The sequence below is a fragment of the Nannobrachium achirus genome, assembly GCF_963921795.1.
Source record: "Nannobrachium achirus genome assembly, chromosome: 1".
In the NCBI taxonomy this organism is placed as follows: Eukaryota; Metazoa; Chordata; class Actinopteri; order Myctophiformes; family Myctophidae; genus Nannobrachium; species Nannobrachium achirus.
This window is the reverse complement of record NC_137810.1, coordinates 18,909,645-18,922,108: the sequence shown is the minus strand read 5'-3', so window position 1 is coordinate 18,922,108 and position 12,464 is coordinate 18,909,645. Positions and strand designations below refer to the sequence as shown.

The window sequence follows — 12,464 nt, the reverse complement described above, 5'->3', positions numbered from 1 at the left end:
ATCACTAATGGTGCTTTTTCTTTATTTTTTGTGTTTTGTATTTTATTATTCTATAGTACCCGGAGTATGAGGATGATGTAAGTATTGTTATTGCTTTCTTACAATTCCTTTTTTTGTTGTAATATCTACTTTGATATTGCATATCAAAGTAGCCTGTTATGCTCCCCCGCTCCCCCCTCTACACATACACCCACGCATGCATGTACGCACGTGCGTGGGTGTGTGTGGGTGTGTAGAAAACGTGTTCACCTATAACTTCACCGATCAGTGTAAGGCCAATGAAAATGCCTTGCATTATCAGTCACAATAACCTACCAGACCTGGCGGAGACCTGTTATCGGAAGAGCACTGCTTCTAGTTATTATTATTGTTATTATTATTTCAGGCCCAAAATAGTCTGGAAGCTCCTTTAGACTAGCCGGGTCTCAGACTCAGCTCACGCAGTAGTCTGAAACTGTGCCCTATTGTGGGCGATTTCTGGAAGGGAGGGGGGTGGGAGGTGCTTTGATTAAAAAAAAAACAATCACTACAGGTCTCCTGACTCTCCTCGTGAGCACCCACGTGAGCACCTTGTCTTCTAATGATGACACTCTGATGATGACGTCGCTTGAAAAAACGATTGGATATTCGTTAGACCCACCCCCCGCGCTCATTGGCGCAGCCGGAGATTTTGGCTGATAACTGCCGAGTGCTGATTCATGTACTCAGCTCCAGACCAGAGAAACAGTCCACTCTGAGAGTGGGCGGGGTCTATGGTCTGGAAGCAGGCTACCTTTAGACTGTCTTGACTCTTTTGTGCTTTTTATATTGTGACCGTAGGTCGCAGTTAACTATGGAACCTGGCACGTCTTGTCCATATGTCCGTCCATCTTTCATATTCTATCGTGGTTGCCATCAGATTGACATCTGATGTTTGCAGGTCTGGTCTGTTTTGAACAAAATGCCTCAAATCATGAATGCAGCATCCAATTGCAGTGAAACTTGCAAGCACATTTCCACTAGGAGGCCACAATAACCTAGGCTACCTGACCTGGCGAGACCTGTGCTCGGAAGAGCACTGCTTCTAGTTGAGGGTGTATATTGTTGTATTGGTCATCACTGATTGTTATTTTTCTGTGTGTCTCTGTTTTGTCTTTAGGACTGGAGGGAGAAAGTCAGTCAAGTAAGCATTGTTTTTTGAGCGGTGGTAAACCGCTCCTATACGTGGCTGTGCGTGTGTCTGTAGCCTTTTTCCTCAGCGTTTTGCCATAGTAAAATGTGTGTACGTAGCATCATGTTTGTCTAGTGATGTCATCGTCGTGTGTCTGTAGCCTTTTTAGCAAAACGTGTGTGTGTGTAGCATACCCTGTACATCCTAGACTCAAATCCTAGTCTGATGATGTTATGCAAGCACGACCACCGCTCACTTCACATTGGGTGTGATTTTTGCTTTCTGTATAAAATGATTGCCATAAAACCGGGACAACAATTAAACGCCATTACTGTAGACCTTTATGTACTGTAAAGCGACTGGGTACTTAGAAGAGCGCTATATAAATATGAGCTATTGTGGTGATGATTATCATCTTTTTTTTTCACTGTGGGTCACGGGCGGATGGGCGGATTCATTGATTTGTATAATTAGTCAGGGGATATCTGAAAAAAAGTCCTGGAATAAATTTCTTACCAAACAATAATGTGTTTATAAAGGTGTCTAGTAACACATCTCACAAAGAAATTCAGTCTCCCTAGGAGAATCTGTTACAGCTGCTGAAAGTTGGGGTCCCATTAACTGAACTATACAGGAAAAAACACACCAAAATAAATATGCTTTAAGTACCATTTGAGGGGTCAAACTAGGGGTTTTTCATGAATCCATTGCAAGCATTTGTTTTGCATGAAAAACATTCCTTGGGGTAAAGGCGGCTCCCATTTTTTGCCCAAGGAATGTTTTTTTGCGCAAAACAAAAGCTTGTTTGCCATGTATCTTTCACATCTGCCTTTATAGCACAACCAGGAGGGCGACTTATATATGGTGCATATATAAAACATGTTTTTGATATTATTTAATCTATTTTCCAGGTCTCATATGAGTGGGAAGAAGGGAGCAGCTCAGACGAAGACTTCTGAAGTTTTGCTATGATTTTGTCTGCGCTATGATTTTGCTATTTGTTTAAATACATTTGATTGTATTGTATTGTATTTCCTTTGTTTGTGTTTGTTGAATTATTTTAGCCTAGCTGTTTTCTTGTGATATACAGTATCGAAAGTTAATTTTTGGATTCTTTTTGTGTTATCACTTGTTTTCTCCTCACTTAGACATGACTATCCTTATCTTCAAACTGTACATGAAAAAGAGAATTATCTTATTACATGCTCACACGATCCTCCACTCAAGTTTGTCTCTACAAGTCTACCCTTTAGAGTAGACTGAACCCTATGTCATTAAGTACCTCATAGGGCCTATGAGGTACTTAATGCCTATATGAGCTATACTGTCTTGAATACATCTTGTAGATTGCTGTCCTATTACAAATTTCCTTTCAAGTTGGACACTAAGGTGTTATTAATCCCTCATATACAGAATATATGGCTGTTGCAAGGGCCAAGAGGACCTTAAGGCCATAAATAACGTGGACAAATTGAGAGAGTAGAGTTCGCAAAGTTATAACCAAACAATAATTCCTGAAATTATTTTAATTCATGTGGCTTTTGTTGTCTACAGGTGGACTGAATATTTTGCTTTTTATATTTTTGAATTGCAGTTTTGATGTGTCTTTCCTGCTTGTGGCCACTAGATGTCACCTTTAGCTCATACCTGAAACGCCGACTGGCTTCCCTTCTGTATGGTACGTACACACAACAACAAAGGTCCCTCTGTGCATAGTCTTCTTCATGTGTTCACATTAGTTCCTTCCAGGTCCTCTGACATGACTGTGGGCTTACTAGTCTCATGTTCACACTTTTGTGAGATGCTCCACCAGCCTCTATTTAAATAGATTACATAAAAGTAAAACTATGAAGGTAATCATTGCTTTCATTTCCACTATTTCAATGTAAGAGGAAGCCGTTTTTTTCTGTTTGGGACTGAAGCTCTCAAAAATCTGTACCCGTTTGAACACCGTTTGAATAGTTCCTCTGCAAATCTAATTTAAAAACTTAATTTGATGTAAAAAATACATTAATTTTGATCAAATGTAAATATTATGTGGCCTAAAGACATCATTGTGTCTGTATACTGCCAAATTATCCATACGCATATTTATTATACAATTATTAATGCCCATGTGTCAAATATACGAATTATCGCATTAAATATGCACAATACAAAAATGTACATAGCAGAAATGGATTCTACAGGAAAAAATACATAAGGATCAACTGAGAAAAGTTTGGTATACCCTTTTATCAAATTGTTATAGGATTTTCCTGTTATTTCCGCCCATGTGTCAAATATGCTAATTAACTCATTAATTGTACAGCCCTATTCACGACCCGCCCACTCAGCAAATTTCTCAGCATCCCCTGGGTGCTGACATCAATTTAGAAGGGGAAACTATAACATATATAGCATAACATTTATATGAGATACTTAAAGTGTGGTTCCTGTGGAAATAAGCCTCTGCTTTCTAGGATCTCCTTTTAGTTGACCTTGTACCAGTGATTTGTACTGTCATGAAACTGTACTTTTTTCTATTGCAAACTTCTAATAAATTCTTCAATCAATCAAAACAGAAATAGCTGGACTTAAAGCCAACAAATCATTATTTCGAATGGTAAAGTAAATTATAATGCTTTGTGCCTTTTACTATCTTGAGTTCTTGATCATGCTAGCCATATTTTATACTTTACTATTCGGAAATTGCATTAAATTTGTGATTTCTCTATAGACTTAGCAGGGTTTTACCCCTTCAAAATGTGACTTCAGCACCCGGGGGATGCTGAGAGGGCGGGTCGTGAATAGGGCTAAATGGATTCTACAGGAAGAAATACATGAGAATCAACAGAGTGTGAAAAGTTTGATACACCCGGTAATCAGGTCGTTATAGCGTTTGCCATGTCTATTTTGGGGGCTTTGTGCCAAGATGAAGAAGACCAAGCTTCGCATCCCGGACAAAGCCAGATGTTGGAGCTTAGCTCTTTCCAGGAGCACCGCTCAAAAACACACAAGCTCAAATTGACATCCCTCATCCCTGGCATGTAAACGATAAATAAATAATAATAATAAATACATCTGGTTACTCATTGGATACATTCCACTAAATTAAATACAATTAAAATGTTAATTTAAAAACTTAAATTAAATTAAATTAAATTAAAATGAGTTACCGGTATATTGCCATGAGAAAACATACTTTATATTGCCAAAGCAACCAGCTCATTCCAGCACATACCACCAGAGGGCGACTCACTTTCACCTTGTAAATCCTTTGCGACTGTCGTTGCGACGTTACGGGAACGACTTACGACTGTTTTGGAGGCTTATTCAAAATGGAGTAGTACCATAAGCTGCTAACAACAACATTCACATTTAAGCGCATCGTCTCTACGTATCAAACAAGTGTATTTTAATTTAGTATTGTTTGAATAATTAGCGGGCTCCAAGTCACACGATGGCCGAGGAAAACAAGTCTGACTCCTTTCGTTTCTTTTCGGGCTACGACGATCTGAGTGACAGCAGCAGTGATGGAGATGAAGAAGGAGACGACGGCCAAAAGCCAAGCGAGAAATCACAGTCAAATCCTTCGGGAAAGCTCCAACCAGGGAGCAAACGACCAGCCAGTGGTCCCTCCTTGCCTAAACCCGACGATCTGTTCCGATCCGTATCAAAGCCTGCCTTTCTGTACAACCCGCTGAACAAGCAGATTGACTGGGAAAGTCGCACAGTCAAGGCTCCCGAAGAGGTAAAACCAGTGGAGTGGTGGAAAAAGTACTGAAATGTTTTACTTAGGTAATAGTATCGATACTGCAACGTAGAAATACTCTCTCTTACAAGTCAAACTAAAAGTCCGGTATTAAAAATGTACTTGAGTAAAAGTACAAGTATATTGGCAGCAAAATGTACTTAAAGTACCAAAAGTAAAAGTACTGTACTTATTAAGCAGAATCTCCCATTCCATGTTTTCAAATGTATAAAAAGCTTTTGAAAATAGCAGATCTACAAGCTCACAATGCGTCACATACATCGCAAGCTTAAGTGGTTAATGTATGTTTTATAATAATCTCTAAATCTACAAAGCAAGCTAAGCAACTATAGGCTAGCAAGCTAAGCAACTATAGGCTAACTAAAGTTTTCAAATAATTATAGTGGATTAAAAGTACTGGAAATTGGAAATACTCAAGTAAAGTACAAATACCTCTATTGAACTTGGAAATGTACTTACTTTACAGTGTAAAGTTAGTACATTTACACCACTGGTGGTAACGTGCTGATATAACTAAACATAGACAACTAGCCCTAGAATGGCAGATATTCCATACTATCCCGATATGTTCCACATGTTTAATAACATAATAACACAGGCATAGCCTATACACTCCATGCATTTTCTTGGGGCGATTAGTCTCTGTGGTGGCATTCAATTTTGTATTTATTTTATTAATTTATTTTTATTGTGCTGCCATTAGGACAAATCTATTTTCACTAGGCCTATTATCTCAGCCAATATTGCACTTAACTGAAAAACTAAGGTGTCCAGACCTATGTTTGCATGGGACTCAAAGCGAGTCCCTGGATGGAGCAGAGAGGCATTGAAAAGCCTCAGGGCTGCCAGCATGAAGGACTAACCAGGTCTTTTGTTCTGTGGGGAGGATGAATCTTCAGTACCCCTCAGAGTAAGCCACCCCACTGTCCTTCTGGAAGGGTGGATTAGTCCCCAGACTTTCCACTCTCAAGCTTTTTCCTCATTGTCACCTCTGCCACCAACTCCACACTGTGCATTTTAGCTCTGATGACAGAGCCATCTTTCTTCACCAGCTTGTTCATGCAACTGGAATAGAAGAGGGAATTGGGCATTACAGTCCGGTAGAACATCTGCAGCATCCTTTTGCACACATTGAAGCACATTGCTTCAATGTTGTCAGCATTGTCAGTCCAGTTCAGTAACTTTCTTATTCACATAAATGGCTAGGGGTACTTCAGCAGGTCTCTCCACCTCCTCCTCGTGGATGGTGCTGGAAGTATCCTTTTGCTCGTATGGTAGTCCACCACCATTCTATCCTTCGTTGGTCATACCACCATTTGTGTGTTGTCCCCTGTGATGTGGCTGACAATGACTTCTGAAGGTGACACATTTCGGAGTTGAAAAGGGAAGGGGGACCGCAGTGTGCACCCATGTCCTGTTGTCGGGACAAGTAATACATCCTTCGGGACAAGTTCATTAAAAATGTACTTGGACAAGTAGTGGATAACATTGTTCTGTGACGTTCCTTGCAGCTTTGTGCTGTATGCAGACTATGGAATGGCGATACTATGGAGTGGAGGGAGCAAGGGGGGTTGTTAGCAGTCCTTTTGTTATTAATCTCTTTAAATGTCTCCTATGCATGCATTTAAGAAATAAATGACTGTGAAATGTCTACACCGGACAAGTGACTTTTTTGCCAGGACAAGTGAATGGGAAATGTACCTGTCCAAAGGTCAAGTGCCTCAAAAAGTTAATGTCAAGCCCTGCACTGTGTGGAATATCAGCCATTCTAGAGTTAATATTCAACAAGAATGAATACAATAACACCACCCATTCTAATCTTGTCTTCATTCTTCTACTCTCTGCAGCCTGCCAGAGAGTTCAAGCCATGGAAGACCAATGCAGTGCCCCCTCCCCAGAGCTATGCCACAGAACCAGAAAAGAAAAAGGGAGCACCCCCAGGGATGGACATGGCCATAAAGTGGTCCAATGTCTATGAGGACAATGGAGAGGACGCACCACAGCCTTTCACTGGCAATGCCCAATTCCTACCAGATGAGGAGCAACCTTCTGACTCAGGTTAGAACTGCAGGGCCTTCAAAGTGTGATATATTCTTATTTTAGTAGTCAGCCTGAATATTAAAATACTTGGCTTTATTCTGGTCTGGGCTGTGTTCAATGTAAAAATGTTTAGCCATTGATTTATTTCTGTGTAAGAAACCAAGTGTTCTACACTAACATTCATGTGATTCTTAAGCATGCACAGGTACAGAGTTCAGACCTAAAACAACCTGTGATCATGCAAGTGGTCTTTAGGATTTAATAGATTTTTATTTTTTATCTGACTTCTTTCATTTCACAGCATATTATGTTTGTATGCATGTACCTTCTTATCCAGCTACAAAATCAGGCTCCCCTTATTTCCAATTATCTGTTGTTTCCCACACTTTTAACAGCCTACGCTCTATATACTTTGTTGCATGATCAATAGTGAAAATAGCGCCTTGTGTGCTTGTAGATCTGCTATTTTCTGTATATTACATTTGATATCTTCGTTCGCTTATGATGACCAATGATGACCAAAATAGGGATGCCAGGTTGAAAGTGGTTAAGTCTGACACACTGCTCTCCTGTTTTCCCCTGCCTTGGACTTTAGATGAGGAGTCAGATAAGGCAGCGTCTGCAAAGAAACGCAGAGTGGAGACCTTCCAGCAGAAGGAGAAGAGAAAGAGAGACCTGGGACAAGCCACCTCTGACAAAAGCTTTGTAGAGGAAGAGAAGAGAATCCTCAGGCAGCAGGCAGAGTGAAGCCTGCTTTCAACAAAGCATCAGTTGCCCAAACAAACATTTTTATGTTAGTGAAGAAATTTCACAGACATTGGCAAGTGGACTAGTGAGGTGGTGGTACATGATGGCACGTACAATATGATGTGCCCTTTTGGCTATGGGGTGCCATGATTTGTAATATTGTGCTGATAATATGCCCACAAATCAATGTTACCACACTAGATACATTTACATGTTGCATCCTATGTAATGTAATGCAGCTTTTAAGACCATGAGAGAACAATGTTTAATCTGTTTTGCAATATTGCCATAGTCATATTACAGGTGATATCTAGACTTTCATCACAATATTGATACATTTATAATATTGCTCAGCTCTAACTTAAAGGGCAACCTTTCAGATTTTAAACCGCACTCCTATCCTTATAATACTGTGAGCTGGACAACAATCTGACATTATACTTTTCTATGAGTTCTCAGTGTTCTTTGTATCTTTGAGAGGTTGCTCTCTGGTGCTGAAAATCTGCCAGTATATGTAAAATGTATCAAACAAATGCTTAGATTTAGGTTAGCGTTGCTCTTTAATTGTGAGGGGCTTACTTTAAATGAGCTTAATTCGATTGTCCCCCAAAACATTTCTCAGATTCTCAGACTAACATTATTTTCAAAAGGCTGAAGCCTAAAATAAACAAATACTGAAATTACATCCAAGTGATTAAATGGACGTGGAAGGACCTTAAATTGCACCCAAAGAAACAATATATGCACCCTATTCCCCAATCTACTGTGACTGTATCTTACAATAAATGCGAGAAGTCTCTGCATGTATGTAATCTGCGTATCTCGAGAACTGCTCGTCCCACCGGCTTCAGATTAGGCACGCGCGTTCCCCGCTGCGGAGTGCAGTGCCCAGCCTCGACCGACCCGATACGCGGTTTTCCGGAACGGGCGTGAAACGTTCGGAATCTCCATATGCGGAGTTGATTGTTGACATCAGGCTGTTCCGGAGGAACCGGCGCAAGCGCTGACTCATTGTGACATCACGTACGCCACATGAGTAAAAAAAAAATCTCTGTGAGAGTGTATGTAATCCACGTATCTCGCGAACCGTTCGTCCGACCGGCTTCAAATTCGGCACGCACGTTCCCCACCGCAGCAGGTAGTTCAGTCCCCGGCCTTGACCCGACCCGATACGCGATTTTCCGGAACCGGCGCGAAAGGTTCAGATTCTCACTTTAAAGAAAGATGAAAGTGATGTGAGATGAATTTGTGTAAGTGTTCAATACTGTGTGAATAGGGTGAATGGTGGCAATAACGTGGGGGTGTGAGGTGGTGAGAGGACGCCACTGTGAAGTCTACAACCCTTGAAAAGAGATACTAAACTGTAAGGACTAAGGAGTTAAAAACCGTGCACCGTTTGGCACGTCCCTGTGTGTAGACGGTTACCCAGAAGACGTTAAAAGAAAAATACGAAAAGTATGTTTTTTTTTTGGTAGATCCATACAGATATGAGACCAGGTTGATGTCTCCACCATCAGTAACTACCTTGTGAATATCCGTATTAGCTTGTATATTGTCCCATATCAACCAGTGATGTGCAGAGATAAAGGACCAATTACTATTTTATTGCTGGTAATATAAATCATCTTCAGTTCATTCAGAAGATTCGATTTTTCATTTGGGCTTAATTTAGAGAGGTTTTGCATCAGCATGGGTTGCAAGGGCCAAGAGGACCTTAGGGCCATAAATAACGTGGACACATTGAGAGAGTAGGTAGAGTTCACAAAGTTATAACCAAACAATAATTCCTGAAATTATTTCAATTCATGTGGCTTTTGTTGTCTACAAGTGGACTGAATATTTTGCTTATTTTTGAATTAGTTTTGATGTCTTTCCTGCCTGTGGCCACTAGATGTCACCTTTAGCTCATACCTGAAACATCTTGAAATGTTATCACTGGCTTCCCTTCTGTGTAATGGTATTGGTACACAAAACAACAAAGGTCCCTGTGCATAGTCTTCTTCATGTGTTCAGTTCACATTGGTTCCTTCCAGTTCAGCTGACATGACTGTGTGCTTACTAGTCTCATGTAAACACTTTTGTGAGATGCTCCACCAGCCTCAACATGATATTTAAGATTACATAAAACTATGAAGGTAATCATTGCTTTCATTTCCACTATTTCAATGTAAGAGGAAGCCGTTTTTTACTGAAGCTCTCAGAATCTTAAAATCTGTACCCGTTTGACCAGTACCGATGTTTTAATTAAAATAATACATACACCATAGATGCAATAAACAATGTATTTCTTACCGATGCAGCTGATCTAATCTTTTATTGTAATGTAGAGACCTTTTAAAACAAAAAATAAATACAGAATCTCATTAAGAAATTCCCCCCTCCTGTGTAGATAAGAGAGAGGCCAACATTTTACTTGACTGAAATTAGCTTGTTGCTTGTCTTGGCCACATAACGAATCTTAAATGTATTTGAAATGGGATTATTTCATGCTCCCCTGAGAATCTGGCTCAAATGTACATACTCTCCTTTGAAAACAAATCCGTGAGCAATGGAGCAAATCAAGCAATTTCAAGAAGTAAAAGTACACTTCCATGACTCTTACTTCGCAGCAGTTTAGTGATCACAGGAATTCCTGGCCTATCTGTCATCATGGGTTGACAAGAAATAATGGTAAATATGCTTCTGATAAAATTCCAGCTTCCAGGTATGTGCCTGGCCTTGTCTGAAATGCTTACCTGGCCCTCACAGCAGCAGCAGACTGATTTTATCAGCCATATTTACGAACAACAACTCCTCTTTCTGACTAATTTTATGAGAATTCGACAGGAGTCATATCTTCAAGAATGATTCACACCACTCAGTTTTGGAGATGACGAGGACATTTCCCAGAAAATAAAAGTTCTCACTCTTGGAATGGCATTGTGTGACTAGAAAATATTTATTTCCTGTGTTTGTTTTGTTGAATTATTTTAGCCTAGCTTTTTGTGTTATCACTCACCAACTGGAAAGGCAGGTTTTCTCCCCACTTAGACATGACTATCCTAATCTTCATACTATACATGAAAAAGAGAATTATCTCTGCCTTAAATTGCATTAAATATGCTCACACGATCCTCCACCCACTCACGTTTGTCTCTACAAGTCTAGCCTTTAGAGTAGACTGAACCCTATGTCATTAAGTACCTCATAGGGCCTATGAGGTACTTAATGCTATATGAGCTATACTGTCCTGAATACATCTTGTAGATTGCTGTCCTATTACAAATTCCCTTCATTTTCAAGTTGGCCACTGAGGTGTAATCCCTTAAACAAATTATTATATATAGGCCTATATATATATATATATATATATATGGCTGTATGCATAATTGTGCAAACACAGTGTAAAAAAGGTTTACGTAAACCCTGCAGTGAGCTGAGTGATGTCAAGTAAACATAGAAAAATAAAAACAAATGTATCCTTCATTTATAGTCAGTCTTGCAGAGCTGTTGTTGGCAAGCGACACCATCATACGACACAGGGTATGAATTAAGCTTTAACATCCTGGCTCCCTGCATTTCCACTGACTTGTTGACTTCCTCAAAATGTCTGTCATCCTTACAATCTTCAGCCTTAGCCTGGGACTATATTTACCCCTGAGAGGCCTGTTGCTAAGTGCCAGGATAGGGAGCTGTCAATGTGGCTCGCAGAGAATGTTGGCTGCTGGGAGGCACACTGTTCATGTCTTCTATCACCCCCTCTGCCAGCAGTTGGGCAGTTGGGGCCACATGCAGATGTTTTCTAGAAGCAAACAGTTGCTTTTCACACCAGCAAACTGACCAACAGTGTGAAACAGATGTTTCATGGAAAAGCCCCTCTCTAGAACTGGTTAAGGACATGGGATTCTGGAATCTAGTCATTTTCGATTTAATGTAAAACATGTAGCATATTAATTGTATGTTATTTATCTAAGTAAAGTGTGGTGCTGTAAAGTGGCCTAATAAACATTATTATCTTTTGTAAGTGAGTGAAAAGACCACAACTACATGCAGTTGCTCAAAAAGTTTTCATCATAAAGTTTAAACATCAGGCAAGAGTGCTTAGACAGCGCTGTGATGCAGTGGAATTTTCCAAGCCAGCGTCAGAAAGTAACACGATATTGGAGTTTGTGGTTATACTGCGGTAATGGCAGCTGATGGCAGCTAAACACAGTCAAACAATTTCCCCTATATGTAATATACCTATAGAATAGTTCCATCCCTCTTCTACCCAAGAACTACTGAATGCACCTTGCATTTCATAAATTAAAAAATAAACTCATTGGAAGATAGATCTCTGTCAAACCCCACATGAAAGTCAAATTGGAGCTTGTTTCCTAGTGGCACCAGTAGCAATACTATGGTGATTCAAAGGATGAAAACTGTATAAAAACAAAACTTCTGTTTCTGGGATAAAAACTAATGTTTTGATGCTGTGGCAAATGAAAAGATACGTCAGTGTTTACAGAAAATAAAACCCTCTTGTTGATACTGAAAATCAGGGGAAAGGTAACAACTCAAATTCCTCCTGGGTTAAAAAAAAGGTGAAATGTTAACATTATGCTCACTGAGTCTGTATCTAGTCAAGATTTTTCTTTGTTGCCAGACCCAGGGGGTCGGCCTACATAAGGCTTTGTCGGTCGGTCTGTCGGTCTGTCGGTCCCTCTTTTCCTCAGTTTGCCTGTCCTCTTTTCCTCTGATTGCCTTGAGTGCCGTCACCTGTACAGGACCAGCTGAGTTGAGTTGGCTGACGAG

The 12,464-nt window shown here is 40.1% G+C and overlaps 1 protein-coding gene across 1 annotated transcript; it reads left to right on the top strand.

Annotated features, from left to right (window-relative positions):
* The first annotated feature begins 4,465 nt into the window (after positions 1 to 4,465).
* cUnh1orf52 (chromosome Un C1orf52 homolog) lies at positions 4,466 to 9,801 on the top strand. Its single transcript, XM_080735744.1, has 3 exons — positions 4,466 to 4,883; positions 6,752 to 6,962; positions 7,540 to 9,801. Exons 1-3 carry the CDS (start codon positions 4,593 to 4,595, stop codon positions 7,689 to 7,691), a joined length of 654 nt encoding a protein of 217 aa, XP_080591870.1. The 5' UTR covers positions 4,466 to 4,592; the 3' UTR covers positions 7,692 to 9,801.
* The last annotated feature ends 2,663 nt before the right edge of the window (positions 9,802 to 12,464 follow it).

Bases quoted from the DNA above. Each gene is read 5' to 3' on its own strand.
- cUnh1orf52 (XM_080735744.1), top strand. From the start codon at position 4,593: ATGGCCGAGGAAAACAAGTCTGACTCCTTTCGTTTCTTTTCGGGCTAC. The intron at 4,884-6,751 runs GTAAAACCAGTG...TACTCTCTGCAG, and splicing joins CAGTCAAGGCTCCCGAAGAG to CCTGCCAGAGAGTTCAAGCC. The intron at 6,963-7,539 runs GTTAGAACTGCA...CTTGGACTTTAG, and splicing joins GGAGCAACCTTCTGACTCAG to ATGAGGAGTCAGATAAGGCA.